General features: G+C 38.3%; 5 protein-coding genes, 1 long non-coding RNA gene and 2 other non-coding genes across 14 annotated transcripts; 4 read left to right on the forward strand and 4 right to left on the reverse strand.

The window, feature by feature from the left end:
* The first annotated feature begins 199 nt into the window (after positions 1 to 199).
* LOC113708925 (ACT domain-containing protein ACR9) lies at positions 200 to 3,983 on the forward strand. Its single transcript, XM_027231654.2, has 6 exons — positions 200 to 618; positions 998 to 1,216; positions 1,314 to 1,419; positions 2,179 to 2,530; positions 3,074 to 3,358; positions 3,642 to 3,983. Exons 1-6 carry the CDS (start codon positions 465 to 467, stop codon positions 3,723 to 3,725), a joined length of 1,200 nt encoding a protein of 399 aa, XP_027087455.2. The 5' UTR covers positions 200 to 464; the 3' UTR covers positions 3,726 to 3,983.
* Positions 3,984 to 5,270: 1,287 nt separating this feature from the next.
* Positions 5,271 to 11,046, forward strand: LOC113708932 (uncharacterized). 5 transcript variants are annotated; one of them, XR_011818446.1, is made up of 12 exons: positions 5,271 to 5,908; positions 6,106 to 6,190; positions 7,900 to 8,093; positions 8,193 to 8,275; positions 8,784 to 8,829; positions 8,922 to 8,978; positions 9,119 to 9,173; positions 9,247 to 9,347; positions 9,447 to 9,510; positions 9,589 to 9,722; positions 10,266 to 10,400; positions 10,678 to 10,874. XR_011818446.1 is itself a non-coding variant. In XM_072059767.1 (12 exons), exons 1-11 carry the CDS (start codon positions 5,831 to 5,833, stop codon positions 10,849 to 10,851), a joined length of 1,071 nt encoding a protein of 356 aa, XP_071915868.1. In that variant the 5' UTR covers positions 5,286 to 5,830; the 3' UTR covers positions 10,852 to 10,853; positions 10,986 to 11,046. The 5 variants fall into 5 exon arrangements, 4 of the variants coding, with proteins under 4 accessions (XP_027087480.1, XP_071915868.1, XP_071915866.1 ...); XM_072059767.1 differs by lacking the exon at positions 10,266 to 10,400 and adding an exon at positions 10,986 to 11,046 and having other exon boundaries at positions 5,286 to 5,908; positions 10,678 to 10,853; XM_072059765.1 differs by lacking the exon at positions 10,266 to 10,400 and adding an exon at positions 10,986 to 11,046 and having other exon boundaries at positions 5,292 to 5,908; positions 10,678 to 10,880.
* Positions 11,047 to 13,543: 2,497 nt separating this feature from the next.
* On the reverse strand, positions 13,544 to 16,451 carry LOC113708949 (THO complex subunit 4A). The gene is made up of 5 exons (XM_027231698.2): positions 16,164 to 16,451; positions 15,921 to 16,085; positions 15,243 to 15,311; positions 14,979 to 15,163; positions 13,544 to 14,074 (listed from the first exon to the last, which is right to left on the reverse strand). Exons 1-5 carry the CDS (start codon positions 16,329 to 16,331, stop codon positions 13,906 to 13,908), a joined length of 756 nt encoding a protein of 251 aa, XP_027087499.1. The 5' UTR covers positions 16,332 to 16,451; the 3' UTR covers positions 13,544 to 13,905.
* Positions 16,452 to 16,580: 129 nt separating this feature from the next.
* TRNAV-AAC (transfer RNA valine (anticodon AAC)) lies at positions 16,581 to 16,654 on the forward strand. The gene has a single exon. It is a non-coding gene; the product is annotated as a tRNA-Val (tRNA).
* Positions 16,655 to 16,776: 122 nt separating this feature from the next.
* TRNAV-AAC (transfer RNA valine (anticodon AAC)) lies at positions 16,777 to 16,850 on the forward strand. The gene has a single exon. It is a non-coding gene; the product is annotated as a tRNA-Val (tRNA).
* A 766-nt stretch (positions 16,851 to 17,616) lies between these two features.
* LOC113708962 (cyclic pyranopterin monophosphate synthase, mitochondrial) lies at positions 17,617 to 20,797 on the reverse strand. Of its 3 annotated transcripts, none has more exons than XM_027231726.2 (4): positions 20,133 to 20,678; positions 19,911 to 20,037; positions 19,052 to 19,662; positions 17,617 to 17,914 (listed from the first exon to the last, which is right to left on the reverse strand). In XM_027231726.2, the coding sequence occupies exons 2-3, from the start codon at positions 20,013 to 20,015 to the stop codon at positions 19,054 to 19,056; spliced, it is 714 nt and encodes a 237-aa protein (XP_027087527.1). In that variant the 5' UTR covers positions 20,016 to 20,037; positions 20,133 to 20,678; the 3' UTR covers positions 17,617 to 17,914; positions 19,052 to 19,053. The 3 variants fall into 3 exon arrangements, with proteins under 3 accessions (XP_027087527.1, XP_027087522.1, XP_027087513.1); XM_027231721.2 differs by having other exon boundaries at positions 17,683 to 17,914; positions 20,673 to 20,797; XM_027231712.2 differs by having other exon boundaries at positions 17,683 to 17,914; positions 19,911 to 20,030; positions 20,673 to 20,776.
* Positions 20,798 to 22,404: 1,607 nt separating this feature from the next.
* LOC140011203 (uncharacterized) lies at positions 22,405 to 23,060 on the reverse strand. Its single transcript, XR_011818469.1, has 2 exons — positions 22,820 to 23,060; positions 22,405 to 22,737 (listed from the first exon to the last, which is right to left on the reverse strand). It is a non-coding gene; the product is annotated as an uncharacterized lncRNA (long non-coding RNA).
* Positions 23,061 to 24,980: 1,920 nt separating this feature from the next.
* LOC113709022 (histone H2B) lies at positions 24,981 to 25,677 on the reverse strand. Its single transcript, XM_027231776.2, has one exon. The coding sequence runs from the start codon at positions 25,591 to 25,593 to the stop codon at positions 25,132 to 25,134; it is 462 nt and encodes a 153-aa protein (XP_027087577.1). The 5' UTR covers positions 25,594 to 25,677; the 3' UTR covers positions 24,981 to 25,131.
* Positions 25,678 to 26,183: the final 506 nt, after the last annotated feature.

Below are 26,183 nucleotides of genomic sequence, written 5' to 3' on the forward strand. Positions count from 1 at the left end.
CAGTTATATACTCTATATATTTAATTTCCAAAAAAAAAAAAAAAAAGAAGAAGAATTGCTTATGTGTAGCGTTGGTGGTGTAATTTTTGGGTTATAGCATATAATTTATAAGTCCGTGCTTAGCTTAAACAAATGCCACGTATCATCTATTATCTTCACAGCCACATATCATATGAAAGTTGAAACTCGTGGACTCGCCTTCCTTTAACTAGCCACACTGCCGACGTGGACTATCACCCCGAATGAGAGACTGCCGCCTCACCTCCCTCGTGCTGCTCCTCTTGCCATCACCAACTCTTTCTTCATTTGTGTATCCATCCGACTTTCTCTGGATTCACCAACCCACCCAACAATTTCTTCTCCCGCTCAATCTGTGAGTTTGTAAGCTCTGGGTGGTTCACACAACAGCCAGTCTACTCTAGGCTTTGCTGTTTGGGCTGGCGCCACCGGCTTCAATTGCCGGTATGGCTTTGCCCAGCGATGACGCCGTAGTCATACAGAAAGGGAAGGTACCGGGCGACCCTTACGTCATCACCGTGAATTGTCCCGATAAGACCGGCCTCGGCTGCGATATTTGCCGCACAATCCTCGACTTTGGACTCTGTATCTGCAAAGGAGGTAGTATCCCTTCTTTTTCCACTTCTCCATCATCAGTATTTCGAGTCTCGTTTTATTACTTATCGAATGTTCATAATTCCAATTCCAGTTTGCTGTAATTGTGTTCCTTCTGAGCTTAATAGTTAAATCATTATTGCACATGCAAAACGTAGTTCGTGTTTCTTTTGATTGAAAACCTATGAGGTTTGATGAGAATTGCATTCATAGGTTTCCACTGGAATTTTATCATATAATGAATAATTAGGTCGTAGATGAGAGATTGAAGATTAGAAGAAGAAATGGCTTTTGACTTCTAGTGATCTACATGGTTCTACTGTTTGAGTATCTCTTTTAGCATATCATATTCGGCTCGGCTGACTGGTATTTTCCTTTGAGCTAGATATTACAACCGATGGGAGATGGTGCTACATAGTATTATGGGTAATTCCTCATGCAAGATCACCGGCTGTGAGATGGCCAAATTTGAAAGAGCGCCTTTTGTCTGTCTGCCCATCATGCTCGGTTTCGTTTTACTTGAACCAGCCATCTTCGCACAGTACACCTTCTCCAGTGTATCTATTGAAATATTGCGGCCTTGATCGAAAAGGGGTACTGCATGGTAGGTACTCCTATATATGCTTACGAGTTACAACTAGGTGTTGGTTTCTCATAGGCTTCATTTTCTGTTCTGATTTTGTTTTAAAACATGTTCGTAGATGTCACTCAAGTTTTGTGCTATCTCGAACTTACAATTCAGAGAGTAAAAGTGACTACGACACCAGATGGTCGTATTTTGGACCTCTTCTTCATAACAGACAACTTGTAAGTGTTTTATTTCCTTCCACAATCATTCTTTTCTAGTGTGCATTTCAGCAAGAGATACACGAATTTTCTTCTGTTTCCCTCATCCCACTGGCTGTTTGTGTTTTCACAATGGGCAATAAGCTGGGGAAATACTATGCCCAGACTCAGATCCTTTCCTGGACATATCTGGTCTTATCGTGACATGTATTTCCTGCAACATTTTCTTTTTTCTTTTGATTGCATTAAATTTTCAGTTATTAGTTTTTGTTTAGATTGTTGCTGAAACGTTCTGTATTTTGATTTTCTTTCGCTCTGATGTGGTTACTTCACGATAACCAAGATGTATGTGTGGTGTTTTGGTAGAAAATGTGCTCAGTGCTATAAAAGCATTCGTCTGCCTATTATGCTGAGACAAAAGAGTAGAATAACAATTTTCAATATTCAACATGGCTTGCTCATTTTCAAAATTAAGGATGTCAACCTCTCATGGTTCTTAAACCTGTTCAACAGTCATAGCTGCTTGCAGTTAGCTCGCCTATTTTGACTTTGTGGTTATGATGTCTTTAAATGGGCATTATCATAGTAACTTCTGTTCATTAACCAATCTTGTGATATAACTGTTACCATAGAAGAGAGTAACCCCATTTAAAATCATAGTTTGAAATGTGATCAACTCCTTAATCTCCCATGGTAAGGGCATAATTCTTGTTTGGACATCATTGAATTAATTGTAATGCCCATGGACAAGAATAATGTTTTGCACTTCTTAATTTTCAGGGAGCTCTTACACAAGAAAGAAAGGCAAGATGAAACATGTGCCCAACTACAAGCTGTTTTAGGTGAATCATGCTTTAGTTGTGAACTTCAGTTGGCAGGGTCTGAATATGACAACCTTCAGAGCATATCTTCCCTTTCTCCTGCTGTTGCTGAAGAATTGTTTAGATATGTGTTGTCAGACAAGGAGATTCGCGCACAAGCTCTAAGCTCAGATGTTACAAAGTTGAAAAAGTCGAGTGTAATAGTCGATAACTCCTTGAGTCCGGCTCATACATTGCTTCAGATTAACTGTGTTGATCACAAGGGTTTTCTTTATGATATACTGCGGACACTGAAAGATTATGGTATACAGGTGTAGATATTTGTTCCCTCGTTCATCTTTAAATGAGCTTCTCATACTTCCACCTTGCTAATCTGAAAAATAAACTACTAGACTTCTTTTCACATGATTAACTCAAAACACTTTCTAGTTATTTTGGGCAGCACATGGTTGGGGCTTCCTCAATTTGATTTGGAAAATTTTCCAGAGTTGTACATTTACCTCTGGTCTTCCTTGCAAAATAGATAGAAACATCGCTCTTTGGCTGGAATATTCGCCTCTTCATTTAGCTACAGAATAAGCAGCAGGATTTGTCCTTCGCTTTTCTTTTCTAGGCTTTAGATTAATTAAATATTAACTGGTGACCAATGCAAATGGTTAGATTTACCTGGTCAATAGTGTAGTTTGGTTTGGTGGCCCACAATCTCTTGAGTTAGTTTTATTTTTTAAATTATGTTTTATCGTCTGTTCAGGTGATGTTACTAACTCGCTAATTCTGATAGATTTGAATTTTATCATGATGATAGTTTACGTCAGGCATTATCTGCTAATACAGATGGTTTGTTGATTTATCAGATATCTTTTGGCCGATTCTCTCTTGTTAATAATGGTCATCGGGAGTTAGACCTCTTTATCCGACAGAAGGACGGGAAAAAGATTCTGGATCCTGAGAAGCAGGAGTCTTTATGTTCTCGCTTGAAGGTGGAAATGCTTCACCCATTGCGCGTAATTATCACAAACCGTGGACCAGATACTGAACTTTTGGTTGCCAACCCTGTTGAGTTATCTGGAAAGGGCAGACCGCGGGTGTTCTATGATGTCACGCATGCACTTAAGACTCTTGGGATATGCATCTTCTTGGTAAGACAACACGTCATTGGACCGACCTTACTGAATTCTGGCAGTGTGTAAACAATTGTGGAGTCTGATAATTACTATCATTTTCTATGGATTTAAAAAGTGGATAAGCTCTGTAAGGATGCAAAGTTTGGATTTAAACCAAACTTTTCCTGATAACTGTCACATATTAGTTCTGAATATGCTGGCATTGTTTCAACTTCTTAACTGAATGCAGTCCTGTCTCTTTGGGATAACAAGATTTGAAGTTTTAAGAGTAATGATTTCACAATGACTTGATTTGTAGGCTGAAATTGGAAGGCATTTAACAGCTGATCGTGAATGGGAGGTGTACAGGTTCCTTTTAGATGAAAACTGCAGATTCCAATGATCAAATATGGTTGTAAGGAATCAGATTGTAGACAAGGTTAGAAGAACGTTAATGGGCTGGTGAGCTTTCTGTTTGTTTTCATTTGGCTCACCAATGTGGTTTCCCTTCCTCTAGTTTTGCACCCAAGGAGATCAGGAACTCATTTGTACAGCTTCTTTCTTCTGATAATTCTTGTTTATTCTGGAGGTTGTTTAGAATTTAGATGCGATTATTCTGTAACATGTTCTTTTCCAGTAAGAAAGTCTTCCTTTTCTTTTACTTCTGACGTGCAATGATTTTTCAAGATGTTTGTTCATATAAAGATGCTATTGTGAGTCAGTGCTGGTCGTGGGGTTGTTTGGCCCCTACATCATGTGTTCATGGGAATTTAATATATTGACGCACTGAGAAAGCCAAATGATATCTTTTGCTGTCAATGATCGCAGAAGCTTTGGCCACGTAAGAGATGTATGCAACAGTAAGTTTGATCGGTCCAGGAGATGTATTATGTCTTAAAAATCTTTCGTTCATAGCATGCTGAGAAGCTGCAATGCTTTTTTGGCATTGCTGCTTTCATTTATTATGCCTTAGAAGTGCTTGCCTTCGATCCCTTATGCTTAGATGCGCGCCTCCTGAGTCCTGATCCTCTTGTATCGCCTGCTGACTTCCAATGGGGGTATTTCTGCTATTTCACCGTAAGCTCTGAGATGATATTGGAGTTTCATGATTTCAGTATACTGCACATAAAACAATGTTTAGAAGTTACAAATATAAAGAATATATGTACATGAAAACATATGAACAAGTTTCACTGATGGAATTAAGGCAGGAATTTCTGGAGTTATGCGAGTCTTGCTCTTTGATCTTTTGTGCGTCTTTACACAAATTTTCAAGAATTAGCTCATGACTTTTGAAGCAGTTGTTTTCTGCTAGGATGGGACAACATTCGTGGTTATGTTTTGTTCCTCCGCGTGTAAGTTGTAACTCATGAGAGAAAAGAGAGAACCACGTAGCAAATGAGTCGCATGATTTCTCTATAGCATGTCTCCTCTACTTTGGCCAAAGCTTAGAGATGGGGTCAAAATGTCAAATGGTACAACAAATAAGATTCCACAAGGGAATCAAAGGTTGAGGTTCCATTAGGGAATGAAAATCCTAAATTTATTTTGGGATATGTATTTATATATTTTTTTTGTGGGGGGGGGGGTGTTCAATGTTTAATAGCAGCATTTAAGTTCTGACTGAATGTGTATTTTTCTGGAGATTTTTCCGGAAATCAAACGCAGAAATATTTTTACTACTTTGTACCCGTTTGTTGAGTTCAATGTGTATTTTTTATTGAAGCACCACAGATAACGGAACCGACACCCCTGCTCACTAAAGACGAATAAGTGGTGGATCCACATCCAGCACAAGCCCATCACCCACCGCTCTCTGCTTTTTTTCCACCCAGCCAACCTTACGGAAACGCGTTCTCTGAGAACCTCATCTGCGGGCGGTGGGCCCATCAATTAAATCGGTTAACTTTATCCAAAATCCCTCATTTTTACTACATAAAGTAGAACTGTTTGAAACCCACGTGGAGGAGACCCAAATAGCCCACGTCACCCATGACCGTCTCCAATTGGGATACTGAGCATCGCTTCTCAGTCACGACACATGCCCCAATTATGCTTTGGAAACTACTCAACCCAACAAGGCCTTATTTGGAAGTACCTTTTAGTCTTCTTTGTATATCGAGAGTGAGTAAAGTTGGTCTTGTCTGGCAACCCAAACGAAGCCTCGAGTTCTCTTTCAGAAGCTATAACTTTGGGTAACCTTCGCGCAGACACAGTAGAAGATTTTATACACGTTAACATTTTTTTCAAAAACGATGATTTGCCGGTAAAACGACGTCAGTTACAGATTTGAATAGTCAATTCCACCGTAAATCTTCAGCTTAGCAGCGAAACATTTTGTAGTATTTGTTTTATTAATCTAAACGAAACATTCTGTCTTGCGAATTCGCATAATTCAGATTTCAAGATTAGATTAGGGCCTTTTCTTTTTGCTTCATTTTGGAGTGCCTTTTGTTTTTTTTTCTGGTGTCAAATGATCGTTTCCACCGGAGAAAAAGTCCGATCAGAATGATACAGGCGGTGATTTCTGGAAGCTCCGCTTATCTCAGAGCTCTTACTCAGGAAATCGAGAAGAAACTCCAACGAGTACGTGCATATAAATTTACATATCTAAATAGTTAAGTTGCATATCAGTTTAGTTTTTTATTTGATTACTGTTTTAAAGGAAAAGGATAATTACACACACACACTTCTAAAGCTAACGCCTATTAAAAAAAAAAAAAATCAACTTCTCAGGATTGCTTGTATTTACGAAATTTTTTTCCCTTGATACTTTTGCATAGGCATTAGCTTCGGCACCGCAAAGGCGGAATTTGTTGCAGGAGTTGTTTGCGGATATAGCTTTAGAAGTAGATGATCGAGCGAGAGGTAACTTCAAAAGAATATTAATAATTATTTACTCCTTTTTTTTGTGCTTGAATAAGAGATGACAGCATATTTATCTGTGTGTATTGGTGGCAAATTCAAATGAATTACTTTTTTTTTTCTGTTCGTGTTTGCTTGTCTGCATTTCAGTACAGGAAATAATTAAAGTTTCAGTTGTCGATGTAGATAATTCGTTCATAAACATTAGTGTTAAACAGCTGTTTTAGATAGTAGGATATGAATATAAATATATGTAGTAAATGGATAGAGATCGAGTTATGTTGATTTCCCTAAGAATTTGAATTTTAATGGCGCATACTAGATTTCCTATTGATGTATTTGTATTATTTGCATTTACTGTTGTATACATAGCTGCTAAGCTCATGAGGATGATGGCTAAATTGTACAGATGATTTTAGTTATTGAATGCTGAAATTCAGAAGTTCTTCCCATACTGGGACTTTGAGACTTTTACTTTATATTCTTTTTTTTCCTCGGTTTTATGCTGATAAATCTATCCTCTTATGTTTTATTTTCTTTCCAATAATTGGTATAAATGATCTTGTATCGAAGCATTAAGCAAAAAGGTCAGGCATTATGCATTGTTTCTTCTTTCGTTTTATGAGTCATGGCCTGAAAATTTTTAAATGATTCTGTGGCTATATTTTTGTCTGCCTTCATTTTAAGTTCATTTCAATCATGACTGAGATCTTTAACTCTTCTGTTTGGACGTATTTGATGGGCCATGGTGACAATAAACAATTTGATGGTGAACATGATTTTTTGTCATACAGTTACCCTACTGTGTAAGAAGAATTTAATGAACCACCTGATGTTCCTGAGTGTTTGTAAATTCTCATCTTCATATGTATATAGAATTAGGGGTAGCTTAAGAGATTTTAGTGAAAACCACAAGCAACCAATTACGATGGCTGAATGACAATGTTTTGCATTTCAAGTCGTTTCTTGCTGAGTTCTGATTGTCATCCCAAGATATACACAAATGGATTAGATAATGCCTAGGTTATAGAATTTTAATATAATGTAAATGTACCACTTGTCTATACATTAGGTTCTCATCAAAATTCATCCCAAGTTAGATATTGCGATATGCCACTGATACCTGCGAAATTTGTTGCATACAAAATGCTATCTAGTTTGGACCTTTCATGTCAATGATCTAGTCCATCATTTCATCTTTGAGGGTGTGGGTAAACCTAATCTGTCCTTTTTGTAATTTGTTAATTTGATGCCTCATTTAGAAAATTTTGCTTGGTCAGTTTATTTGTTTCCATTAATATGGTCAGTTATTTGTTTTCGTTATTATTTTTACTCCTTTCTTCTCCCTTTCCGCCATTTCTTTTGCTTCCTCCCTTGCCCTCCCTCTGCTTTTGAGAGAGAGAGAGATGCCTCTATCAACATATCTCCCCATCATTCTGTCTGCCTGTTTGGGTTATTGTTTTTTGATTAGAAACTTTTTACAGTTCTAACTTATGCAGGGAGCTTCAGGTACTCAGACGACTAAATCTAGACTTTAATGAATAAACTGGGACTTTCTTTAAGACTTTGGAGCCTTTACAATGTTTCTCCCATTTATAATTTTTGTTAATATTCAGTCCAGATTGGTAACTTAGCTTCGATGCTTAGTGCTTAACTTGTGTTGCATTTGTAATTCATTTATGTTCTTAATATTTTGTTCAAAAATGAAACAGATATCATTTTCAGGAGGGAAGATGTAAGTTCAGTAGCAGAAGACTATACCGAAGGCCCTATATGCTTTTACAATGTCTTGGCTGATTATTTTGTTTGCATGCCTCAAAATGGGAAGCCAATTTTAGATTTGATTGTTCAACTTTGGAGCCAGTCATTTGCATCTAATATTTTTACCCTTTTGTTCCACAAGTGGGTAAGTAAACTTCTGTTGTGTTATATCCTTTTGTTTTATGGCTTTCCCCTGTTATTTGGATATGAAGTGTCTCTGACTTTTATGAGCTCTGCTCTGCAGCTATTTGAGGTTCAACTTGAGAATCCTGAAACTCTTCTTCGTTACTCATCTGCTCTTGTTCAGGGTGCAACAAATGTCTTCTGGTATGATTTTAAACTGTCAGTAGCATCTTACATACAGGTTGGTTGTGGTGATCAGTAGCTTTCGTTGTGTTATAGGGATGGAACAACCACTATAGTTTAATATAGCTCTTTTTCATGTGCTTAATCTATTATTGTTATTTAAACAACTAAAATTAGGCAAAGTAAAAGCAATTCTGAAGCCTTAAGCAATTAAGATCAGTTCCATAGAAGGCTTGTTCTTCCTAGTTTGCACAATATATTCAGGCGTAACAATAACCTAATATGAACTCAGATTTTCTGTCATTATGCAAGAATGGACTTATGTCATCCAATGTCAATTACAGCCAGGCTTTAGATTTGTATTAGAATTTTTATAGATGTGGCCAGTTACTTATGCTGCTATATTTTGTGCCTTTCTGTATGCAAGTAGAGTTCTTTTTTCATACATTTCGTACTTGCTTATCCGATTTTAAGTTGGGAGAGAAAGGAAGAGAAAGAAATTAATCAAAAAGATGCTTGTTTCTTGCAGGATTGACATCCAATCAAACACCAGGCGTTTTCAAAGTCTCTTTTGGGTCAGTTGCTTTTGCGAGATAAATCACAAATTCTATTCAGCAATTAAGTTGGCAGAAAGACATTCTTATGCTTGTAAAATTATCTATTGCAGTATCTTCTGGAGGATGTTGCACTTGTTCCTGAGCGGTTGAAGAAGATCCCCTTACAGGTCTGTTACTCTTGCCCACATGACCTGCTTTGTTATTTTATACACATTATGCACATGAAAGAGTTACTTCACCTATAGGGGTCGTTGAACTTAATTTGTCCTTGTTATCTCAATGCTGATTGGTCCTCCATTTTTGTCAGGCCCAACGTGATCTATTTCTTCTCCTTTCAAGGTTTATATTCTTCTACAATGCAGGTAGTCTTTATTGGAGTACACATTCAAGTTTTGATGGTTGACTTCTCCAGTGTTTGACATGCTCTTTTTGCAGCTGAAAAGCTAGAAAGCTTCTTAAAGCAATTTCCTGATATGCCAAATGCATTTTTAATTGGTGGACCAGCAGATGTTTTTGTCACTGAAATAGCTGATCTGGTAAGGGATGATGTTGTCTTTGTCTACCCCTCCTGGCAACTTGCAGCCCTCGTGTTGCTCAAAGTAAAAAGTCTCACCTGTTATCTGCTTTTGTTTCAGCTTCTTAAATTGAAGGTTGAGCCGGCACTGCTACATTATCTTTCCCAGATTAAGGTTCTCCAGGGTACGCATAGCCAAATACGAGTGCACAAGGTTTATCTATTTGCTTTGGCTTTGCAGTAATCTTTTAGGACTTGTGTAGGTCTAGAACTAAGAATGACAACAAGTACAAGGTTGAAGACCTGCTTGTATAGCTTCACTTCTCCTGGTGGTCCAACATATCCAACTAGAGCCGTTCGTCATGCAGCTTGGGATGCCTTAGATGTGCTTTTCCCTGTAAGTATTGTTATTATATTTAATCTGGGGTAACAAGAACTAGTTTTTCAGTCTTCATGCTTGGTGGTTATTTTCCATTTTTCTTCTAGTAAAGGACTTTTTGTGATATGTCAGTTGTATCCTAGCAATTTATTTCCCCTAAATGACAATTTTTTGAGCTATAATTTCTGAGGGCTACTTTACCATTCTGAAAATTATTCTGAACGAGAGAATTTTTTCATAGAAATGGAGAAGCTAACCTGGAAAGTTAGTTCATAGAAATAATTTATTCTATTAGCTTTGTGACAATGGTGAATTTTAGTTGTGCCTCTGCTCCCTTCCCTCGTCAGGCTGCACATTTTATCATGTTCACTTGCGTGGTACTGAAAGTTCTCGTTTAATTATCCGCTTAGGCTTAAGTCATCTTCTTTTGCTGTTACTTGAGGGTTCTGATCCGAAGTACTGTAGGAGGGACTGTGACTCTCGGATAAATAATAACTTTTTAAGTTTAATTAGAATAACTGGAGAGAAGACAAAATCTGAAGATTTATATTGGTTTACTAGAAAATAAAAGCTCAAGTTGTCACTCATCCTTGATTTTGCCGAATGATGAATCTCCTGTGTGGGTTGTGGGCCTTTTGGGTGGCTAGCTGTTGGGGAAAGGGAGAAAAGAGCAAGCGTGTGTAGTCATGGTTGCAGGTACTGCTACTGTCATTAGCTCAATATCTTCATGCCGTTGCAATTCTAAGACTGATAGCAGGTCTTTGCAAGCATAGTTCTTTTGTTCAAAACGACAGAAGAAGAAGAAGAAATTTTCAGGAGTAAAATAGACGAGACAGTTTTTATCCTAGTGTTCATATAAAGGAAAGGCAGTTGTTGAAAATTTTTTTTTCATTCAGTTACGAGCATTTGATCTTAAATTGTTGATGCCCTTCCGGTTGAAGTATCTTATCAGGTGAATGATGTTCTTTTTCAGGTGGGCAGATATCTTCGGCATCTCATAAGCCTGTTTTTCCGGTTATTGTATCCATGTTATTGGCCCTCCTCTTGTTGGAATTTTATCGTTTCATGCGTACAAGGCATATTTTACTCTCTTCTGCGGTTGATATTTTCTAGTTGGGATAAGCTGAATAAAGAAAACCAAGAATAGAGGTATACAGCAGTTTTTTGCAATCTCCTGTAAGTTATTCATTTGTGACTAGTTTGGAATTGCGCTTTATTTTTGTCAGCAAATACTTCCATAACTATTTCCTCATTCTTGGATTATGTACGTTTCTGCTCCAGGAGAATTAGCGGGCTTCTGCATCCTGTCTTAGTTTGCAAAACTGAAATTCCATTTTGTACACAGAGCTTGTCTTTTTCCGTTTATCATTTAACTGTCCCCTTCCCCAATCCCACCCCCCAACAAACCCCCCCCCCAAAACACCAAAAAAAAAAAAAAAAAAAGCCTTTTCCCCTTATTATAGTAGTTAAAACCTTTTGCATATAGACCCAGAGCACATCCGTTTCCTCATATGTGGCTGGTTATAAGTATTGGCTCTGCATCCCCCGTACCAAATAGGCCCAAGGGTACCATGTTTGTTATTTAGTGCATTGTACATCATCAACGTACGAATGACCATATTCTTGTTCGTGTGTTTAATAGAAATTGTGGTGAAAATACAAATAAGACTTTAATTCAGAAAAATATAATGCATCTTTTCTTTCCTTACCATTTAAATATTCTTAATAATTGCTTGACGATCAAATTGGAGCAACAATCAGCTAATCTCATGAATTTGGTTCGAACTCACTCCCCCCCCCCCCCCACACCGCTCACACTATCTAAATGGAACGATACTTGCTAGCCGTTCAAAAGGCCTAATCTCATGAATCTGGTTCAAATTAACCATTTGCATACCAACATTTGAGTATGGGCGAGAGTCGTTAAAATGTTCCGCTCAAGTCAATATATCCCATCCAGGGCTATTCACTAGCAACAGAGGGATCACCTTTCCTTTTCGACCAAAGGAAGCATGCAGTTTGAGGACACTGAAATCCAGAGAAAAGTCCGCAAACCTATTAAAGATGGTAAATTCAACTTCTCATAAAAGTGAGCTATATAAATTAAATTCCCATAGCAGATAATATTTTGCACTGCGGTGCACCATACCTAAAACACTAGATTTATTTCATCTATAGAAGATACAGGTTAAACTCTGGCAAAAGATGCATAACTACTTATTTACATCTCCAGAAACAGAATACCAAGAGGTCAGGTTTTCCTGCACTGGCAGCTATAGCGTGCAATTTTCGTTTCAGATCCATTAGATATGCAATACCTACGTGCAGACATGTAGGTTCCTCGCAAGAAAATACCAAAGAAGAAGTCAAACCACACAATAAGCTCCACGAAAAAAGTAAGAAGGCGGCAATATTTACATCACCCCGAGCTCAAAAATAGGACCTTTATCCTGCACAAAAACATCTTCCTTATTCTCACCGTGTACAAGCTACATAAGGAGGAAACTGCAGGAGACATCCCTCTCTCTTTTTCATGCGACCCAAAGCACAAACAGCCCAATACCAAGCACAGTTTATCTTCTCTGATCAACATTTTATTTAGTCTTCACTAAAATTCTGTGGCATTCAGTTTTTGCAGGATAGCTTTGCATCAAGAGAAATAACACAAAAACACCCGTTATGCAGAGAACGGATCCATTCAGGAGGCCAACGCAAGAAAAACTAATCAGTAAATCTCACTAGAGCTGTCACCCAGCTGCCAATAGTTGTTGAGCCAAATCCAGAACTTCTATTAGATTTTAAATGAGTAATTCAAGTCCAAAACCAAATTTATCATCCAAGTTACATTGTCATCCAAGTTAGAATCTTCTGTGACACCTCAACTGCCATACTGTACCATGTGCCAGCATCACAAATTCATGCATGCTAACAATCCAGCAGAGCACTACAACTAGAGAAGAATTGATTGAAGCAGTTCCTAAACCAAATAGCCCCAGAAGATCATTATTCTGCTATAATACCTTCAGATCAACCAGAATATGCTATATTGAATACCACTGGAAAGATAAAGGAATTCTACCATGTTATCTAAACCACCTCCAGCAAATAAGGGAACCAAAGGCCTTAGCAAACTCAAACAACACTTCAGAATATTGACCAATGATTCCAATGTGATCTTTTCCTCGATCAAACAAAAAAAAATGAGGCCCTCCCACATCAGTTCCAACAATCAGCATTACATTGAGCTGCTAAACCAGATATAGCATAAGTAAAATACAGTACGTTGAGCTCAAAGGTAGTATGCCACAATGACAAATCTTTTTCATAGAAAGGGAAATCTACAGTCCACACTCTTACATATCTGCCAGTCAAAAAATCTAGGAATATTCAAATGTAACCAAAGTTAGCCAAACTGCCAACTTCTGTCATAATTTTGCAAAAAAAAAAATCCAAGAACCGGTTTGAGTTTCTGATGTTAATTAAACTTGCCACGCTTGAGCATCAGGATCATAGTATATTGCCCAAAAATTTGCCAAATATTTGAGCAAAACTGCTTTCAGCTTTCATGTTCCCCATACCAAGAGGTCCTTAATCAGAAATTTTCATTAACTGATAAGCATAGCCAAGTCAAACTACCTAACAAATAATCAGACAGACATGATTGTGCTGCAATAATCAAGGGACCATGACATGGAACATGCAGACTGCTCAGACATTCTATAAGAAAACATCCCCAGGAAACTAAGGACAGAATCTCAAATAAATAAATAAAAACTCAAAACATAATCGAAGAAAAACAGAATTAGGAAACTACCTTGAAGTTGCTAACCGACAATGTATGACTCCAAAAGCAATCCTAGCATTTCAAAGATAGGGCTTCAGAGTGCCTGAACTTCCCTCCTCTGTTTCCAGGCAATGCTTTGTCTTGATGTGAAAATAAAGTTCAAGTGCCACCTGATCCCCCACTACTTGAATATGTAACCAGTTTTGAGTATGGAAAAACAAAAGGTTCGCAACACATATATCTCCATCCCAAGTAACATATCCAAATGAGAGGACGAACAATTAAAAAGCCAAGCTCCCAAACCAAGGGTTCTATCTCCCTACAAGTTACTTTCTTGTCACTCTAGAAAAAAGGCTACTAGTACACAAAGGCCACAATAGGTTTATGGCAAAAAGGAATTAGAAGACATCCCTTTGCTTAATTGTCTTCCATTGATTCTTTATGATAATTCTCTAACTCAGCATCAAGAGCTTCTGCAGATATCTTCTCACCACGACCTCTTCCTCGTCCACGACCTCTCCCAAATCCACGACCACGTCCCCCTCCACCTCGTGGCCTTCCAAAGGAGCCACCCCTGCCTTGTCCACTGTTAACGGGGGGAAAAAAGAATAAAAAAATGTAACAACATCCAACAGCTAAACAAATGTATGTTTCTCCACAGAAAAGAATACAAAGCAAGCAAGCAAACTCAACCAGCACAAAAAAAAAAATTCACCAATAACAGAAGCAAAACCAACCTTGTCTGCAGCAACTGACTATGTTACTTCAAAAAAAAAAAACAATCTTATACACAACAACACAGCAAAGGACCATAGGACCATGTAAACAGTGTGTAATGGACATTGACTTGAAGAGTCATATATGCATGCCAAAACTCACCATCTGTAAGCCTCGTATAAATGTACACCAAAAATCAGGTTTGAAGAGAAATTTCTATACTTACATATACGAACACAACAATGCTTCAGGATAATCATCCCCACAAAGTTCATGAACATATTAACAACTTCCCACCAAATTTATGGGAAGCCATTCTATATTGTTGAATGCCAATTGATTTCCTTTTTCATTGAAAACTTCTACCATCACCTTTCCCTTCACATCAAGCTTAGCCATGAGCCAAATTTGACATTTTAGCTATCCATTTACAAAATCCATGTGTAATTCAAACTGACTAGTTGTCACAGAAAATTTACCTAAAACCTGAGATCCAATGACAAAGTAACTTGAAAATTTCTGTCCTAAACATCATGTTTGCAGGGTTAAAGAACAAGAACAAATTCAACAAATTTCTCATCCACATCCACATTGAATAAATTTCATAATCAAAACTAAATTTGTTCTATATAGTAGTAGTAGTAGTAGTAGTAGTAGTAGCAATAGTAATGATAATAGTAATAGTAATGATAATAATAATAGTAATGATGATGATGAGAATAAGAAGAAGAAGAAGGAACCATGAGAATAATTGCGATTAACACATCAAGTACCTTCTAGGGATTCCATTTGAGTCACCAAAAGCACCACCTGGAAATTGAGGTCCAGCAGCAGGAGTCACAATATTTGTTCCAACGATCTCTATTTGCATTGGTTTACCATCAAGCTGAACACCATTGTATCTCTTGACAGCTGCTGCTGCATCTTGCCGACGAGAGAAGACTATTTCTGCTGTTCCCTAGAGAAAAGAGCTTTCTAAACCACAGCAACACAAGAAGAGTTCTCCAGTAAACCACATTAGCAAACTTGATAAATACCTTTGATCTACCACTCCTGTCATAATGTATTGTAGATCTTTTCAAGTCACCAACCTCAGAAAACAGTTCCTGCAGGAAATAAAGATATCCTTTTCTCTTGAGTAAAAAATTGACAAGGATAACGAACACCACAATGAAATAACTCAAGCACAAGCCAGAAGATAGAATCAAGGACAACATAGTGCAGGAAACGAAACTCCCTCAGCCAGTCTTACAACCTATTCTCTATCTTGTACCTCACAATTTGACCAAAATCTACCAGCATACCGTGCGTGCTGTCATATTTACCACATATTCATTTGGGAAGTACAGCGCATACAGAATGCATTTAAAACAAGCAAGACACGATGTTCCAGCTACTCCGATGCAGGATAAGTAAAACTAACTGGACAGATTACACTCATTCTGCTTGAAATGTTATTAATTTAAATCGTATTCTTTGTCATATATGTGATTGAATATGCACAAGAGCTTGTTTGCATAAAATTATGCATTTTAAGCCTCGAATCACCAAATTCCAGACAAAAAATCAACGAATTCAACACCAATATTGAACTAATCCACCCTAATAGAGCTAGGTAACCGAATCTCAGATCCTTTCTTTGTGTATGCGGCCCCCCCCCGGGGGTGGTAGCATCATCAAAGGAAAAAAATATATGCAGATTAAAGGAATATTACCTTGATATCCTCATTAGAGACACCGTAATCTAGATTGGAAATATACAGCTTGGTTCCAGTCTCAATCGCAGACGCTCGGCCACCGCCGCCGACGCCGAGTTGGCTGGCATAGGCCATAGCCTGATCCGAAGAAAACATGTCGTGCGTCCACACCGAGTCAGGCGCCTAAACAACCAAAAAATTAGCTTTTGAACAGTAAATAACCAGATAGAGAGCAAATTACAAACAGAGATCGGATCTAACCTTAGGAGCGCCGTAAGGAGTGGTTCGATTGGCGGCACGGTTATTAAATCGACGGGAGGGACCGGGACCGGAGCCACGGCCGCGGCCGCGGCCGCCACCTCCACCACTAGGTTTTTTATTCTGCTTGATTAGATCGTCAAGTGTCATGTCAAGTGCAGCGCCTGACATCTTCAATATACCCTAGGACGGAGACGAGAGGGAGAGAGATAGAGACGCCGTGGGAAATATGGGGTCGAAGAGAGAGAGGAAAAGGGCCGGGGTGGGGGATGGGGCTCAAAAGATGCACAGCTCTAGGAAGAAGTAGAGAGCCAGATCGAAGTCAACATCGCGGAAGTCAGCCGACTTTAGTCAGAGTGGATCAAACTTATATGAAGAGATTACGGATAAATAATCAATAGGTTCAAATTTGGCCGACTGGGTGTCGTGGTGTAGTTGGTTATCACGTCAGTCTAACACACTGAAGGTCTCCAGTTCGAGTCTGGGCGACGCCAAAATCGATTGATTTTGGCTTTTTATCTTTTTTGGCTCCGACTTTGTATGGTAGTACATTGAAGCCAATGAAGAACTCCCTTCTATTGAGTTGACCTTGCATGCCACGGTTTTTCACCGACAGGGTGTCGTGGTGTAGTTGGTTATCACGTCAGTCTAACACACTGAAGGTCTCCAGTTCGAATCTGGGCGACGCCAACATTGAATGATACTGGTTTTTTTTTTTTTTTTGGCTCCGACTTTGTATAGGTAGCACACTTGAGTACTTAACCCAATGAAGGACTCCCCGTATTTATTTATTTTGGAGGATCGAGTCAAATGTGCAAAAATGACACCAAATTATGTAGCGATATATGACTAAAATTATTGGAAATATGTGAAATTATTGACCAATTTTTGTCGCTGTTCTGCATTTAATGCGGTTGCGGTTTATCAACAAAAGGAATCATTACGGGTGAGAAGTATACATGTTAAATCCCAAAATTTGTTATTTCTGGAATCGATGCCGCCGGGGTACAATGCATTAGTTAAGAAAAACCTTTAGAGAAGTGTTACCGTAACAAATGTAATACAAAAAGCAGGTCTGTGATAGAATAATAATAGTTGAAAAACTTTATTATAAGAATCATAAAAACAAAAAATTTGAAAACAGGAAAACATACAATATTGGTTGAGAAAAGGGTTGAATTGGATGGTAAGGGAGGCTCCAAGACCTCTCACTTACCTGAAAAAAAAAATGCTGGTTTTTTTGGATAGAGAAGTTTCTACTAAGACATTCATCTTACTGTTAAATGACAAATCAATTGTTAGGAAAACGTTAAAAAACCGAAACGAAACAACAAAAGAGCTCCACTGCACGCTTATTCCAACCCGAATCTCGTGAAGATTCCCTTCATGGTGTTACTCGCAAATTTTTGCCTACAACCTAGTGAAACTGAATGAAGGCAACATCGAGCATGAGAAATGCAGCAAAAAACTAGACTTTTCTGATAAAGCTTCCATTACTAAAGGGATCATTGGCTCCAAGAAATGCAGCGAAAGAAAAGCAGTTGCCAGCTTTTGAGGCTGTAAGATCAATGTGACAATTCTACAATGCAGGAAACCAAAAACACCAAAAGGACAGGTACAGATCTCGACAAGAGAGCAAACCAGCCATTCAGAGTGTCATCACCGGCAGATAGTCAACCACATTAAGGCCAAAGGATTTTTGTAACTGCTGGCTGGGATAAGATTTGATCAACAAAATTCACCAGTCCTGGCACCTAAGAAATGCATGTTGAGCATGTCAGCAACTTATAGACTCGCAATGAAGTTATACACCGGAAAGAACATGAGAAAATTTGACATCAATCAAATCTAGAATTACACACGTGACACGCCATAAAGAACAAATAAGATGTCGGAGACTAGGACTTCTACCCATCATAACCAACTTATAATGATTGAGCTAATGGCAAATTCAGTGCAACCGTCATCATGTCTGAAGATGCCTATTACAACTAAAGAGATGCTTGCTTGCTTACTAACCTACTTCATCCTCAATTATCCAGAGAAGGGTAACTTTTCCATCCCCAGTGCTAGGTTTATAAAAGCATTGCTATTATTTTGGCCCTTCCTCGACTTAAACAACAGAAATGCTCAGGCTAAACAAGTTTCTGATGCGAAATTGAGGCAATTAATCTAAGTTCTTTCACTTGAAGCAACAAGATATTTATAGCTCACCCTTGAGAGACAGCCCCATTATTAACTTATCTATTAGAAAAGAAGCATGCTCTGTCATGTTCAGATCGACACATCTAGCCAAAGCAAATCAAGGAGACTGGAAGAACTGCCAAGGAAAACACAAATTTCAGTTTGATTGCAACTAATGTTCATGAACCTCAGCGGTGATGTTCCACAGAATTGAGTTGTAAAAGGATAGACTATTTCATTAAATCATCCAAAAGGTAGTTCTCCTCTTTCTTAACGAAAGGAAGACCGAATTACAATGAAGATGAAGTCAAAAGGAAGACAGAGTAAAAATGAAGGTGAAGTCCAAGCAACATAATTTTGCATGGAAAGAAAAGAAATGGCTGCTTTGTTTTGTTTATCTTAGATTTTTAAGATAATTATATAATAGGTGCTTCCTGTTTCTTTAAATCATGTGATAACTGCTGCAATTTGTTGGGTAGAACAACAGGCAACAAAGGGAAACAATAACTGTAGCACTGTCGAATCAGAACTGCATTAGATCTGGAGGAAAACTCAAGCTCATTCAAGTTCATCATGAATCACATTTCCCAAGAAAAAGGCATAAGCTTGACCGTGGCACATGCTAGGTACTACAAAAAGAGCAATCAAATTTTCATGCTCAGGCGGTAGATTTCTTGAGTAATTCATCGATGCATAAGGGCACTAACCTTCATCTATTCTTCCTCCTCCAATCCCCACTTTTTCCACCAGCTTTATGCTCAAGCTGTACATTTGTAATCTGGATGTGCTTTGAAACTGCTTTACACATATCATACACTGTTAGGCCGGCAACTGTAGCTGCTGTCATAGCTTCCATCTCTACCCCAGTTTTTCCAGTCGAGGCAGCTTCACCTTCAATGTCGACACTAAAATCCTGGGGATTCAGTGACAAATCCACACGAATGTGGGTCAAGTTGATGTTGTGACACAAAGGAATGAGATTACTTGTTTGCTTTGCTCCACAAATCCCTGCCATCTTTGCCACACTAAGAACATCTCCTTTTTTCATCTGCTCAGATGCAACCAGATCAAAAACCTCCCTGCCTAGAATAACTTTACAACTGGCTACAGCAACCCTCTTGGTAATCTCTTTGAGAGAGACGTCCACCATTTGTGCTTCACCTTGGGAACCAATATGTGTCAATCCAGAAACAAGTTTATTTTCTGTACAACCTTCGGATCGAATCTGAGAATCATTGAAATTCAGAGTCACGGAATGGTTCTCAGCAGAACCAGCAAGACCAGATGCAGGAGGTTCACCAAAGACAGATTCCATTTCCTGAGACAAAAACAACCGCAGGGGTGTAATCAGGTCCAGAAAGCTAACAGGCTAATTATAAATTCACAATTACTGGCATATGCCGAGGCAAATCTCTGGATACAATTACATGAATTTAGTAGAGGTAACAAACGGTTTCCTTCTCTAATCAAATGCAAAGACTATGTTAATGTGTGCTTCTTAAATAAGCCGGGTTTAATCATATCAATGGAAACATTCATAAATAAAAGCAATTAAGGGGCTCTTACCTTATGAATCTCTGAAATAGCATTGGCAAGACGCCTGTCAGCATCACTACTAAAAAACCTTCTAGACCAAGGAGATCTAGACACAAATCGGCATATCATCATCATTTGTTGAGCAGCAACCTGTTTTCTGATATGGAATATCACACAGGAAGAAAAACAATTATAATTCTCTTCATTTAAGTGAAACTAGAAAATCTTGCAAAGTAGAGAGAGATGGCATACTAAAACATGGTGTTGTTTGTCTATTCTACTGCAAATTTTGGCCTCCTATTATCCGTTTATCCAATAGCATTATAGTCATCAGCTCATCAAACCATAATTATAACCTCACAAGTGCTTAATCAGTTTGAACACCAAACTGCACTCCTATATATGCTTCCCGTTCAATGAGTGACTTCACCACTCTTTCTCAAGCTCTGAAACAACCACAAGCGAAAGAAGCAAACCCCTTGTGTCATCCGTGCTTCGAATTGGAAGTTAATTGAGATGGGGCTGCCCCAAATGTGTGTTTTTCGCCACAGTACCCATGTCAGTTAACGGATTACCTCCTTCGACAAACTCCCAGGTTTCTACAATCTAGGCTAGGTTAAATTCGGGCTTCTATTCATTAAGGATTTCTCGTTTTTTTTTTCTTTTGGATAAAATCAGATTGGGGTACCGACACAAATACAATATAATACCCAAGAATGAAATTTTCTCCTTTTAATGAAAACATGCGAAAGAAAGAAAGAGATGAAGCACGGAAGCAAATTGAGAGTTTACCGAGATAGGTAGTGTCAGCATTCAGCTGGGCGGTCAAGGACTCTGAAACACACACCGCCACCGTTCTGTTTGAGTTTGTCGAAGTGTACTCCCGTATTTAAATTTTAAAATGAAAACCTCCGGAGGGGATTTTTTTGTTTTGATGTGGGGGCTGCAACCATTTACACTTAGGGAAAATCGCCAATTTAGTCCCTAAACTTTTTTTTTCCGTCAATTTAGTCCCTATATATTATTTCTAGCCAATTGGATCCCTAAACCTATATATCGGTTCCAATCAAGGATCTTTGCAGCGGCGCCACCGTATAATTTCCATTAGGTTCATAATCGTGCAATACAAAAGGGGCATTTTAGGGAATTCCATTCTGGCGCCTTTTCCAATTAAAAAGTAAACGAAACAAGTCTGCGATAAATACACACCCAAAAATCCAAAATGAAAACAAAAAATGTCTTGGACAAAATCCAGGGCTTGAGTCGATGATCTGCTAAATAAAATCAAAGCAAATCGTGTTAAATAAGGAATCGGAGGGCATAAGAAAGCAAATGACTCGACTGAGCAACAATTTTTTAGGGTAAACAACAAAAAAGCCCCCTGTGGTTAAGCAATCATACATAAAAGCCCCCTGTGGTTTCATATCATACCAGTCGATACCCCGTGGTTTGAATTAACCTGAAAAGTGGACGGAAATCGGCAAAACAGACGGAGCTGAGTGAATAGACGAAAATACCCTTTTGAAGAACGCAGTTTGCATGTAAATTTTTTTTTTTTTTAAGTAATTTGTTAAATAGCCTGCCTGAAACCCGCTTGCGGGTTTCCTGAGTGAATAGACGAAAATACCCTTTTGAAGAACGCAGCTTGCATGTAAATTTTTTTTTTTTTTAAGTAATTTGTTAAATAGCCTGCCTGAAACCCGCTTGCGGGTTTCCCCCTTATGTAAAATGACTAAAAGCTGCGTTTCTGTTCTATTTATATCAAACACATACTCTCAAACCCTCACCTGAAGGGTGAGAATGAGAGGGGAGGTTTGCTGGGCATCCTAGGGCCCTCCGATGGGCATGTGCAACTCAACGCAGCTTGCATGTAAAAAAAAAATTTTTTTTTAAAGTAATTTGTTAAATAGCCTGAAACCCGCTTGCGGGTTTCCCTCTTTTTTTTAAAAAAAAAAAATAAATTCTATGCTAAAATGACTTAAAACAAAAATAAAAGACTAAAAGTAAATAAAAACTAGCATGAAAAATAAAAATAACAGTAAATAAAAATACACTAAAATTTTGGTGTCTACAGTAGTTAATGAATAATCTGGAAACAGATTGAATGAAGACTCAGAAGAAACGGAAGCTGGTCTCTTATTATTAAAGAGTGAAGGCTAAAATAGGCATATCAGGTGAAAGTTTGTGGTGGAAATCTGTTTTTCGCATATGCACGCGCCTTTGCAGTTCGTTTAAGACACACGCCGAATATTTGACGATTTCCGTCCACTTTTCAGGTTAATTCAAACCACGGGGTATCGACTGGTATGATATGAAACCACAAGGGGTTTTTATGTATGATTGCCTAACCACAGGGGCTTTTTTTGTTGTTTACCCAATTTTTTAATGGCCATCACTTCTGCAATTCTTCCACTTCAGTCAACATTGTCAGCATAACATTGAACTTGTCACAGAAACTTACATGAGCAATCCAGATGCAAAACAGAGTAATAACAAATCCAGAAGCAAAACAGAGTCAAACATAGATGAAAACTCAATTGTATTTACTTCATTTTAAAGTACAGATGAACCATACAATTCCATACATTCTTCAAAACTACTGCAACATCTTCAATTCCAGCAAACCTTGTTTCTTCCTTTCCTTGCCTCCAAGTACAAAAACAAGTAAAACGCCAAAACAGATACAAATTATAAACAATATTTTCACTTTTGCCTTCAACTTGTTCATTTCAATCAATAATGCTGCGTTTTCTCTCTCAACACTTCTCAGGTCCCTTAAAAGTGCACCCATTATATTTTTCATCTTTTGGGGTATGGGTGGATCATACCACAAAAAAAATCTGCAAGCACCACGTTTCTGCATTTACCACCATTTCATAGTTAAAAGACAAGAAATATTTTAACAAATTCTAAACTTTATGCACATACAAAAAAATTACCCCATAATTTCTGCAACCATGAAACCTTCTTGATGGATTTGCCTCTGTCCAAGCAGTCACAATTCGGCATTGTTCTTGGCAATAGCATCGCACGATGTTGTCTCCACTGTAGTATTTCTCGTTTCCTTCATAAATCGAGTTTCCTGTTTCTGAACCATTTGATCCTTTGACGGTGTTAATAAATTGATCACTGGCTGAGCTTGAGGATGCTTTGTCCCAATTCATTCTCGAATGCATTGAATTACAGTGCTTTTTCTACGCGGGTCTGCAAAAATTGGACAGCTCTCTTTGGTGCAAGATAGGTAGTACCTAGATTTGGGCTTTACATCGATTTACTTTTTAATTGGAAAAGGCGCCAGAATGGAATTCCCTAAAATGCCCCTTTTGTATTGCACGATTATGAACCTAATGGAAATTATACGGTGGCGCCGCTGCAAAGATCCTTGATTGGAACCGATATATAGGTTTAGGGATCCAATTGGCTAGAAATAATATATAGGGACTAAATTGACGGAAAAAAAAAGTTTAGGGACTAAATTGGCGATTTTCCCTTTACACTTATTACTAATAGGTTTCAATTGGTAGCGCCCATTTCAAAAGTTACAAGTGCATACTTCGGATTCCAAGCGCAATTTCAGTACCCAAAAAGTGACACGGCATCATCTACATGGTGCAAGACTTGGAGATCAATTTGACTTGGACAAAAATGGCACTGAACCACAAAGATCGTAATTGTGCAGTGTTGGCAAAAGCATCAGGAATAAGTGGCTCCAATGTGAAATATAACATACTCATCAGTTTCGGATTTCAACTCAATTTCCGCTGACAGAAAAGTTAAAAGCCAGCAATCAAGTAATGTACATCTATTTCTTCCATGGAGTTACGGTGCATCTGCAATTTTCATGTCAAAACAATGGAACTAGTCTTCTGGTTTATCCTTCATGGACATGTCACAGGTTCATTAAAGCATTAAATTTTTGGCAGCATGACAAAATACCATTCAGCCAATTTGCTATAAATTACCTCAGGAACATGAATAGTCACACTGATTCTGCAAAATTTAAATTCTAAGCTGCGTGAATCAAATGGCTGTAATTAGAAAACACAAATTATCACGAAGTAGGTATCCTATATCTGCAATCAAGCAACAAGAAAACTCTACAATCAAGGGGCAATGGCAGAGACATCATCACTAGTCTATCCTTATCTAATCAGACAAAAAAGAGAGATGATTTTGCAGTCAGTAACAGAGAAAAATCAAGATATAGGACCACAAAATTCATCAAAAAGATATATCTATTAATGGGCATCTTATAAATGCTGAAGAAGAAGGATCAGCATCACAAATTTAGTACCAAGTGTGCTCTTCTGAAACACTTAAAAGCAACAAGGGAGTTTCACAAAATAAACACTTCAATTCCCACCATAGCATGATGAAAAGGCCACTCGAGAACTCTCAAACCAATAAAGTCAGAGCTACAACTCAAAATACACATCTATATCGCTTACAATTTTCAGCAAACATAAATTCAGCAAATCAGTAGAACAACCATGCTTAGAAGTTGAGGCACAGTGCTCAATGCAATATTCTGTGAGCAGTCATTTTCAGGCAAACATAGAAGTGCTAATTGTTTAGCCAGGAGAAATGCACAATCAGCCTCAGAATGTCTAATGTCTGAATTCATGTTCAAAATTCCTCAACACCCAAACTAATGATGCAGCAATTTCAAAAGAGCTACTACAAAAAGAACCCTTGGACTAGTCTTCTTAGTACATATTTTTCTTAAGCAAAACCCAATGATTCAGCTCCAAACATCCAATCCAACAGTGAAATAAAAGAGATAATGATCAACCAACCAAAAGGCATACGTACAACAACCATTCATCTGCAAACTGGGGAAAATTTTCTGATTCCCCAGACCTCTTAACTATTAACAACAGAAAAACTCACATAGCACGGAACAAATTTGAAACTCATCCGACAGAGATTTCAACTTGACAATACTCTCGGAGCACAGATAAAGCCATTGACAGATACAAGACCATCAATTATCAAGAACAATTCAAATTTCATCACACAACAGAATTGAATTCCACAGATGCATAAGCAGAATATGAAGTGAATTTAACCAAAGGACAAATGAGAAATGAACGTAAGAAATTAGGGACAAAATTAGAAACATTCATTCATTCACTGTCAAAAGCACCTGTGTTACTTACATCCAACATCAGCAAACAAAAAAAAAAGAACAAAATGAAAGCCTAACTCTATCATTTCCAACAAATCATCCCAACTAGGACCTCCCTAAAAGTCAAGAGCTAGTAAATTTGGTCACCGCCTTGGTCCCCTCGGACACGGCATGCTTAGCCAACTCGCCAGGCAGCACAAGTCTCACAGCAGTCTGAATCTCCCTGGAAGTGATGGTGGGCTTCTTGTTGTACCTAGCAAGCCTGGAGGCTTCCTGAGCCAATTTCTCAAAAATATCGTTGATGAAGCTGTTCATGATTCCCATGGCCTTACTGGAGATCCCGATGTCTGGGTGAACTTGTTTCAGCACCCTGAAGATGTAGATCTTGTAGGTCTCCACGCTCTTCTTCAAACGCTTTTTCTTCTTATCACCGGCGCCAGCACCGGCTTCTTTGGGCAGCTTCTTCCCGGCCTTTGGCTTCTTCTCAGCTGGAGCCTTCTCGGCGACGCTGGTCTTCTTCTCCTCCGTAGCTTTCTCTCCGGCCGGCTTCTTCTCGGCGGGCTTCTTTTCAGCTTTTGGCGCCATTGCTAAAATTAAAAGTTCTAGAAATTAACGAGGGTAGAAATACAAGAGAGATTCAATTGGAAGTGAGGTAAGTAAATTGCGACCCACGAGCTGATAGGGACGATGCGGAAATGTGGGTATTTATAGAAGAGGGAGGTGTAAGCTGATTGGTTGAAAGGGAGGGATGCGGATTAATGAGTTGGACAGTCTATTGGCCGTAGATGTAGATATGAGACGACCCGGTTATCTGACGGCTGAAAGCGGGTGCATGGAGTATCGAAACGCCAAGCACGTGACCTTACACGTGGCATAATATCATTGGATTTATTTGAATGGAACGGACCGGTGACGTGCCAATGAAAGTTGTATGTTGGAAGACGGGGGACAGATAGGAATGGTGATAGAAAGATTGTCCTGAACAGTTAACGGTCAGGATTTGATCCAACAAATTTTTGATATGCGTTCAACTATTTCAACAGTAATCTGGTATTTTAGTAAATTGGCCCTCAATCAAAAATTTTGGGGCATTTTACTAAATTGGTGGAACTATGAATATGTGATTACTTCTCAGAATATGCATTTAAATGATCATACAAATAAAACATAGATAA

This window comes from Coffea arabica, chromosome 1e (genome assembly GCF_036785885.1).
Source record: "Coffea arabica cultivar ET-39 chromosome 1e, Coffea Arabica ET-39 HiFi, whole genome shotgun sequence".
NCBI classification, from domain to species: domain Eukaryota; kingdom Viridiplantae; phylum Streptophyta; class Magnoliopsida; order Gentianales; family Rubiaceae; genus Coffea; species Coffea arabica.

What these genes read in the sequence shown, in the direction of transcription:
- LOC113709022 (XM_027231776.2), bottom strand. Translation starts at nt 25,593, where the DNA reads ATGGCGCCAAAAGCTGAAAAGAAGCCCGCCGAGAAGAAGCCGGCCGGA.
- LOC113708962 (XM_027231712.2), bottom strand. Translation starts at nt 20,693, where the DNA reads ATGCTGACACTACCTATCTCG. An exon ending in TGCTGACACTACCTATCTCG is followed by an intron (nt 20,031 to 20,672) that starts GTAAACTCTCAA and finishes ATCAGAAAACAG; the next exon opens with GTTGCTGCTCAACAAATGAT. An exon ending in CTATTTCAGAGATTCATAAG is followed by an intron (nt 19,663 to 19,910) that starts GTAAGAGCCCCT and finishes TTTTTGTCTCAG; the next exon opens with GAAATGGAATCTGTCTTTGG.
- LOC113708925 (XM_027231654.2), top strand. Translation starts at nt 465, where the DNA reads ATGGCTTTGCCCAGCGATGACGCCGTAGTCATACAGAAAGGGAAGGTA. An exon ending in TCGAAAAGGGGTACTGCATG is followed by an intron (nt 1,217 to 1,313) that starts GTAGGTACTCCT and finishes ACATGTTCGTAG; the next exon opens with ATGTCACTCAAGTTTTGTGC. An exon ending in TGAAAGATTATGGTATACAG is followed by an intron (nt 2,531 to 3,073) that starts GTGTAGATATTT and finishes TTGATTTATCAG; the next exon opens with ATATCTTTTGGCCGATTCTC.
- LOC113708932 (XM_072059767.1), top strand. Translation starts at nt 5,831, where the DNA reads ATGATACAGGCGGTGATTTCTGGAAGCTCCGCTTATCTCAGAGCTCTT. An exon ending in CCCTTTTGTTCCACAAGTGG is followed by an intron (nt 8,094 to 8,192) that starts GTAAGTAAACTT and finishes TCTGCTCTGCAG; the next exon opens with CTATTTGAGGTTCAACTTGA. An exon ending in CCTTAGATGTGCTTTTCCCT is followed by an intron (nt 9,723 to 10,677) that starts GTAAGTATTGTT and finishes GTTCTTTTTCAG; the next exon opens with GTGGGCAGATATCTTCGGCA.
- LOC113708949 (XM_027231698.2), bottom strand. Translation starts at nt 16,331, where the DNA reads ATGTCAGGCGCTGCACTTGACATGACACTTGACGATCTAATCAAGCAG. An exon ending in ACAGGAGTGGTAGATCAAAG is followed by an intron (nt 15,164 to 15,242) that starts GTATTTATCAAG and finishes TCTTTTCTCTAG; the next exon opens with GGAACAGCAGAAATAGTCTT. An exon ending in TCAAATGGAATCCCTAGAAG is followed by an intron (nt 14,075 to 14,978) that starts GTACTTGATGTG and finishes CCCCGTTAACAG; the next exon opens with TGGACAAGGCAGGGGTGGCT.